The sequence below is a fragment of the Palaemon carinicauda genome, chromosome 7 (assembly GCF_036898095.1).
Source record: "Palaemon carinicauda isolate YSFRI2023 chromosome 7, ASM3689809v2, whole genome shotgun sequence".
Taxonomy (NCBI): Eukaryota; Metazoa; Arthropoda; class Malacostraca; order Decapoda; family Palaemonidae; genus Palaemon; species Palaemon carinicauda.
The window spans coordinates 91,086,611-91,095,210 of record NC_090731.1 but is presented as its reverse complement, the minus strand read 5'-3'; the positions used below and the strand labels follow the sequence as shown (position 1 = coordinate 91,095,210).

The following is an 8,600-nucleotide window of genomic DNA, read 5'->3' as shown; positions in this document are numbered from 1 at the left end:
GAATCAACCAATCCCGTAATCTCACAACATTTGGTATCATTTTAACTTATAAAACCCATCAAACAACTTTCATAAAATAAAATATAAATGCAAAATAAGAAGGGATTAAAAGGATTAACAAAATAAAATGATAAAATTAATTAAGGCTCATGATATAAACCAATAATCTGTAGAAGTTTTTACAACGTCAGGGTATTACAATTTTCCCCCAGTATACCTCCTAAAGTTTTTTCCTGGAGAAAATGTGTCCTTATCTGAAGATTGAAAACACGACAATCGACTAAAATATGTTTCATATCTATTGTTACTTGACAGGTATTACAAAGAGGGGTCTGTCTCCGTTCACCACTCTTCATTAAATAACTGTGGGTTGCATGTGTATGGCCAATACACAGTCTTGTTAAAATATCATCCCTCCTACTTGCAAAATTACAAGATGACCATTTATACAGCACTCCAATCAAAATGTTAATGTTTTTAGTGGCTTTTTAACCCTGATGGATAGGTAATTTATATGGGGACCAAAGGACATTTTATTGTCGAAAATTTACCCAAGAAACTTGCTATTATCCTCATATGGCAAAATAATATCATTTAAGAAAAGGGTGAGGATCTCTTCTTTTTTACAAGTACGAGTAAAACTAATGGCTTTAGTCTTCTGAGGAGAAAACATGAATCCCAGAGCATTTGCCCATGTAGAAGCAGCATTTATAGCAATTTGAAGCTTTTGGTATGGTTGCTGTCCAGATGATCCACTACAACAAATTGCAAAATCATCAACAAATAGTGACCCCTGTATGCCAGGAGGTAGGTGACTCATGAGATTATTGATAGCAACAGATAATAAGGACACACTCAGTACACTGCCTTGGGGGACACCTTGCATGTAGGATGAAGAGAGTTCTGACCCTACTCTTACTTTGATTAATTGGTTTGATGAAAATAAAAGAAAATATATGTTCTCCTATACCCCACGAGGCCAACTGCGTTAAAATACTGCCCTTCCAGGTGGTGTCATATGCCTTTTCGAGGTCAAAAAAGAAACCCACCACCTGATTTTGGTTAGAAAAAGCATTTGCAATTTCCCATAATAACATCAGCAATGGGTCTAGCGTATTTCGATTCTTCCTAAAACCAAACTACCTGTTTGATAAAGGATTTTTATTCTAGATACCACAGAAGTCTGTTATTGATCATTTTCTCAAATAGTTTGCATATGCAACTGGTCAAATCTATAGGTCTATAACTAGATGGCAGTTCTGGGTCTTTACCAGACTAGTGGCCAGGAATCATGATTGAAGAATTCCAGGAATCAGATGTATGAGAAGCCCATAGACCATAAAGGGTTTCTAATAGAAATTACTTAGTATCCACTGGGAGATATTAAATCATTTCATATCGGATGCCATCCTCACCTGGGACAGTCAAAGACGAGCTAGTGATACCATTTTGCATCTCTTCCATACTAAAAGGTAAGCAAAAAGCTTCAATATTGGAAGAAGCAGAAGGAACAACAGATGTCGTTGTTCTAACTTGTTGAAATGCTTGGGAATAATTGTCAGCACTAGATACATGAGCAAAGTGCTTAAGAAATACCTCTGCTACATCTTTGAGGTCAGATGTATATCTATTATTTTCCCTTAAAATTGGTAAAGGTCTAAGGACAAATTTGCCTTAAAGTTTCCTAATCTTGTCCCATATTTCTTTTGAAGGAGTTTTGGTATTGATATTAGATAATATATTTCCTCTGAGATGCTCTCTTTGCTTTTTTAAAAGTTCTTTTTTGTTTGGCACAGGCTTTGAGGTATAGTATTCTATCTGCTTCATATTTCATCCTCAAGAATCTTCAGAAATAAGTTCGGGTCACTTTCCTTGCATTGGCACATTCTTTACCCCATCAAGGAACTACAGGGCGATGAGGTAAACCACGTGTTTAGATATAAGCTTGCTAGTATTATCATCAATAATATTAGAAAGATGATGATAAGCATATACTAGAGATGTAAAGTCACCATACTCTCTATCGGTGCATGGACAGTTCTCCTATGATGTCCAGTCTACATCATCTCTCTTCCATTTCGGTGGACACGGAGAAGGAAGATTTTGGGCATAATTTAACATTATTTGCCAATGGCCACTGCCATATTTTTAAAATATTTTATAAATTTTTATTCATTACTCATATCGTTTATTTGTTGCCTGTTTTCCTTTCCTCACTGGGCTATTTTTCCTTGTTGGAACCCTTGGGCTTATAGCATCCTGCTTTTTCAACTAAGGTTGTAGCTTTGCTAATAATAATAATAATAATAATAATAATAATAATAATAATTGGAGGTATGCGCTCGAACTTTAACAGGTCGAGAACTTGACCCAGAAGGCTGGGCTACCACCTCTAGGGGAGATGCACCTGATGGGGATTTTGTCTTTGATAGTACTTTTGAGGTGGTGGAAGCCATCTTGACCTTGTTGGAGGTTTGTGCTCGAACTTCAACAGGTCAAGCACTTGATCCAGAAGGCTGGGCTATTACCTCTAGGGGATATGCACCTGATGCTGATTATGTATGTGAGAGTACTTTTGAGGTGGTGGAAGCCATCATGGCCTCTTCGGAGGTTTGTGCTCAAACTTCAATAGGTCGAGAACTTGACCCATAAGGCTAGGCTACCACCTCTAGGGGAGATGCATCGATGGGTATTTTGTCTTTGATAGTACCTTTGAGGTGGTGGAAGCCATCTTTACCTCGTTGGAGGTTTGTTCTCGAACTTCAACAGGTCGAACACTTGACCGAGAAGTCTGGGCTACTACCTCTAGGGGAGATGCACCTGATGGGGCTTCTGTCTGTGATAATACTTTTAAGGTGGTAGAAGCCATCTTGACCTCTTTGGAGGTTTGTGCTCGAACTTCAACAGGTCAAGCAATTGACACAGAAGGCTGGGCTACCACCTCTAGGTGAGATGCACCTGATGAGGATTCTGTATGTGATAGTACTTTTGAGGTGGTGGAAGCCATCTTAACCTCTTTGGAGGTTTGTGCTCGAAATTCAATAAGTCGAGAACTTGACCCAGAAGGCTAGGCTACCACCTCTAGGGGAGATGCACCTGGTGGGGATTTTGTCTGTGATAGTATTTTTGAGGTGGTGGAAGTCATCTTGAACTTTTTGGAGGTTTGTGCTCGACTTCAACCGGTCGAGTACTTTACCCAGAGGGCTGGGCTACCATCTGTAGGGAAAACGTACCTCATGAGGATTCTGTCTGTGGTAGTACTTTTGAGGTGGTAGAAGCCATCTTGACCTCTTTGGATTTTTGTTGCTACCATTGGACCCCCTGTGGTAATGAGGGGTGTCGGATTATTACTTTTTCGTGGTACCTTAACAGCTTGAGCAAAGTTAAGTTGCCGATTAAGTAAATTCTTTCTATGGCCTACACTAATAGGTTCAGCATTAGCTTTCAAAATGGCAGCTTCATATTTCTTGTATTCTCTACAACATTTATCGTTTGATTTATGGAGTTCATTAAAGTTTGTACAGGTTGTATCTCTGTTGAAATCACCATGTTCTAATGAAGAACAATTAATACAAACCTTCGAATTACTGCAGTACCGGACGGATGACCATATTTGAAACAATTGACATATTTTAAAGGCCTAGGTTTATAATCTCGAACGCGTACTCTTTTATTCTCAATATTTACATGATCAGGTATAACTAGGTATAACATTTTTCAAAGGTTAAATCTATTATGCTTGTTTTGGGGATCTTACTTACCTTCCAAACATTAGAAGGGCACATGTCCAGTATTTCTGGTTATGGAAAATCATCTAGGTCAATATCTAAGACTACTCCTTTACCGTAACTGAAGTTCATGTGTGGTTTGATATCCTTCATAGGATCAGTGTCTTCAATCTTTATGCCATAAAGCATGTGAGATTGAGTATCGATTTAGCATTGATCAAAACAGATTGCTTACCGTATTTACTAATATCCTTACTTTTAATTAAACCAATTAATTTTTTTTTTAATTTACTCATCCTGTAATAGTTGTAATTATCAATCTTCCCAGACGCACTGATCCATGTTGGAGGCTTGGGGGTTCTTACTTCTGGAAGTCTATGCTCTATTAATTCTTCTCTCCATTCTTCAAGTTTATATGCATCCAGGTCTCTTGGGGCCTTATCACATAGAACCCCGGAAATCTTACAATTATCAATTTTTATGCTGCCTAATTTTTTGTTTGCATCTAAAGCAATCTCGAAACTTGAAAATAATACCAAAGCTTCCCAAAAGCCTTTACTACTGTTAAGTTCCAGGAAAATTTCTTTGATGTCCCAAATCTATAAAAGACTCCATGAATTGTATTGTAACTACAACCAATTGGAATGTTTTCTAATTGGAGAATTTTCAAATTTTTAGTTGGATCTGGTATTGTGCCAGAATCACAGAGCAAAGTATTACTGTTATCATTATTATAACACAAATTTTCTGCCAGCGCCTATGAATTGCCTGTAATAATACATGACGAAGAAGTATTGTTGGAGGAATCCTTTATATTGCCAAGGTCGTTAGCAGAATTTTTCTTATTTACGCAAGCAAAGGTCGTCAACGGTGTCTGGGGTTCGCCACCTGACCCAGGGGTAAGGGGAATATTACGTTTACTCATTAATACTTTTAGGGGGGAAGGGGTAATTATAATAATGAAAAAAATTGAAAAAAAATAAATATAAGGGAAAGAAAATAATAGCTGTCTCAAACCCTAAAGAAGACCCAATTAACCTTTCATGGAATTATTTTCTCCACCAATGACACCTGGAAGAGGTGTTTTCCTAATGTCTACTCTCAACCCCACCACAAAAGGATGGTACTACTATGATGAGAGTGGCGCAAGTATATGCCAAACACGCTTGATGGGACTGAGAGCATTACAAGAATACAATCATCCCCACTTTAATCATAGTGTCAGGCAAACTGGACAAAATGCAGAGTCCCATCTCTATGAAACCAGCCAATCCCTGGAATCGGAAGGCCAAGTTTTTTGTTGGAGAGTAGTCCCGCTTGCCTGTATGAAAATACTGACACTCCTAGGTGTCCAAACATTATCCGGTAGTTGGCAGGACTACCACAGCTCCCACAATTGATTTTTAAAAAAAGAAAAAAGAAAAAAAAATTCCAATCCTGGATAAAGATGTCCCCTAAAAGAGTCTGGACAATGAAATGGGTAAGAGAGTTTTGACAGCGAGCGGTAAGAAATTTGATAAATACGAAGGAGAATGAAACAATTATAAGTAATAGAAATAGGACGCGAAAAATTTAGAGTCAAACTGAGGAAAATTAAAATTCCCCAGTTCGAGAGCCCTCTTGCACGTCACCAAGCTTCAGCACGGAATTGATATGCCGTACTGAAGCTCAATGACTACATCAAGGCATTCTCTTGTTAAGAGAGTAAGGGTAGAAGACTCTCTGGATATGGTAAGCAGCTCTTCTAGAAGGACACTCCGAAATCAAACCTCTGTTCTTCAGTTTTGGGTAGTGCCATAGTCTCTGTACCATGGCCTTCCACTGCCTTGGGGTACAGTTCTCTTGCTTGAGGGTATACTCGATCACGTTGTTCTACATTATTTCTCTTCCAATTGTTTTTATTTCAGGATTTTATAGTTTATAAATAAAGGATATAATTTTATGTTGTTACTGTTCTTAAATAATTTCTATTTTGGTTGGTTATTACCTCTCTTATAGTTTTTCTATTTCCTTGTTTCCTTTCCTCACTGGGCTATTGTTTCCCTGTTCGAGCCCTTGTGCTTATGGCGTCTTGCTTTTCCAAATAGGGTTATAGCTTAGCTTTTAATAATAATAATAATAATAATAATAATACTAATAATAATAATAATAATAATAATAATATGTATTAACATTAAAATAGTGATTAAGCTGCAATATGTTAAATGAAATCAGTTTGAATAATTTTTTTTTCTTTGATTGAAATGAAAATATAATTTATTGTAATGAGTGCCAAGAAGTCCTACTGAACTGCTGCTGCCTCTCCTCAGACAAGGTGGCCAATTTCAGAGGACGTCTCCTACGGACAATAGGCTTTCCTTTCTTTCCCTACATCGATTACCAGCTGAACTTAGAGAACCTTTCCAGGCCTGTGACTCTGAGGGACTCGGTGGATAAGAGGGTCATTGACAGCGTTTCTTCCACTTTCAACTTCACGTGAATAGATTCCATATATTTTAGCATCTGCTCAGTTATTATAACACATGTTCACAACCTGAATGTAATGTTAACTATTCTGTATATGGTCCGGCTTATATGAATTTTATATTACAGATTCAAAGAATCACAGACATAATGACATTGATGTTATCTGAATTATCATGTACGTGTTATTAGCAAAATAATAATCATGATTCTCCTTACCTTAAATGTCTATGTCGTTCCAAAATAGACCTATGTGCTATTTTCCTATTTATTAGAAGCATAAGTTATCCAATATTATCAAACTATTCAAGATAACTTAAGATTCCTTTAATGGTACTCTTTTGATTATATACCAATCTAGGATTTATTGCTATTATCAAAAGTTGGGTAAAAAGAAAATGTCGAATCTTCCTTCATATACATATATATATATATATATATATATATATATATATATATATATATATATATATATATATATATATATATATATATATGTATATATATATATATATATATATATATATATATATATATATATATATATATATATATATATATCTGATACTTGGAATAATTCACATTAAATCCAGCATTGCTTCATTTAACAAGACTTACAATAGTAACGAATAATGATAAACAACTGCCTGTGGATTTATCTTTATCATTTTGGATCTGATTTCACTGGTCAACATTTGAGATATTTACAAAATTACCATAATATACTGTACACATGAAGGTTTTTTTTATTGACATATTAGAATAATATGAGCAGTGTGTGTGTGTGTGTGTTTTTTTTTTTTCTTCTTCGTCACTATTTGTCCCCTTCTAAGGAGATATTGGCATAATGAGATGAAAATTCTTAATATTTATCTAGATATGAAGTGTACACTCCACCCGACCTGTCACTGGGTATGCCAACAAACAATGGAAATTGGACAGGCATGGCGGGGGCTATCCAACACGGCCAAGTTGACTTTTCCCTCACAATGTCCATGGGAGATAGGATACTGCCATTCATGGATCTGGCACCCTTGTGTGAATCTGATACCCTAATCATCGTCTCCCTAAGGCCAAAACTTTTGCCTCAATACCTGGCTGTAGTTAGCCCTTTTACGGGTAAGTAATTCTATTCATACTTAAATAAAAAAAAAAAAAAAAGAGAATTAAGTGGAAATGTTTGGCAAGTTACCACAAAGGCACACTTGCCTACAGGGGCAATGATATGGATAACATTCAAGTCTCGTACACATGTTGATATCGACAGATGTGTAAGTTATTCATTTCATGGACCTCCTTAAAATTAGGATTTTTAAGTACTTTGATAATATTCCACTTATGATAAGTGCCTTACCTTCTTGGTCTGGTGATCTAATCAGAGTAACTCCAAAATTTCATACTTGTGGCTTTTTTCATGTTGAAGAGGTTAACGGAAGTTACGTTTCATAGTTTATGTAAGACCTATTGTTGTAATGAGCTTAGTATATTCTATATCTCCTATTTCTATTCTCTGTTTTTATTTGTATCTTTCCTACAAATATTACTAGTTTGATTGTACCTTGTCCGTTAATAATAATAATAATAATAATAATAATAATAATAATAATAATAATAATAATAATAATAATAATAATAATAATAATAATAATAATAATAATAATAATAATAGCCCTAAAAGAAAATAACCATTATATTCATCATCTTCGTAATCAAAATAAGATAAAAAATCAAAGCAAGATGAAGAAGAAGAAAAAAAAGAAGATGAAATAGATATGGAAAATTGTTAAATGGATTAGAACTTATTGACTAAGTTGTCTCTATAAACAAAGGCAGCTATTCAATCTTCCTTCCAGTGAACGTGTGGATGTACCTTGTCACGAGCATCATGATATGGGGACTCTCTCTTTGGATGCTGGGGAAGATGAGGTCAAAGTTCACAGATGAGGGAAGCAGAACCCTCAACAGTTCCATATTTTACAGCTGGGCTGTTATTCTCGAAGACCCTCCACCTAATCCACCGAGAAACAGCACAGGACGGGTTAGTCTTTTTCTTCACAGGCAGGAATAGTGTTTGCTAAAATATAGTAGGAATAGAGCGTACACTTTCCATATATAAGTTGGGATTTATTCTTCTTTTTTTTCATCTATTAGGGTTAATTTATACACTTCAATTTCTGACTGAGAAAAATATTAGAAATTTAAGTAATAATAATAATAATAATAATAATAATAATAATAATAATAATAATAATAATAATAATAATAATAATACTTCAAAGTTCAACAAGGCATTTTTCCTCTTCTTTTCTTAAAATACCTACTAATATGTAAAACGTTACCTTATTCCCCATCAGGTCTTTAGCCTGTATAGTCATTACCAGAATATCCTCAAGAAGGAAGCATTAAACA

At 35.4% G+C, this 8,600-nt stretch overlaps 1 protein-coding gene across 1 annotated transcript in view; it reads left to right on the top strand.

Moving 5' to 3' along the window:
• LOC137644440 (glutamate receptor ionotropic, delta-2-like) overlaps positions 1-8,600 on the top strand; it is a 108,931-nt gene that overhangs the window by 45,723 nt on the left and 54,608 nt on the right. The window contains exons 6-8 of the mRNA XM_068377416.1: positions 6,038-6,203; positions 7,069-7,310; positions 8,045-8,229. Coding sequence (XP_068233517.1) covers positions 6,038-6,203; positions 7,069-7,310; positions 8,045-8,229 — 593 coding nt within the window. The remainder of the gene's footprint in view (positions 1-6,037; positions 6,204-7,068; positions 7,311-8,044; positions 8,230-8,600) is intronic.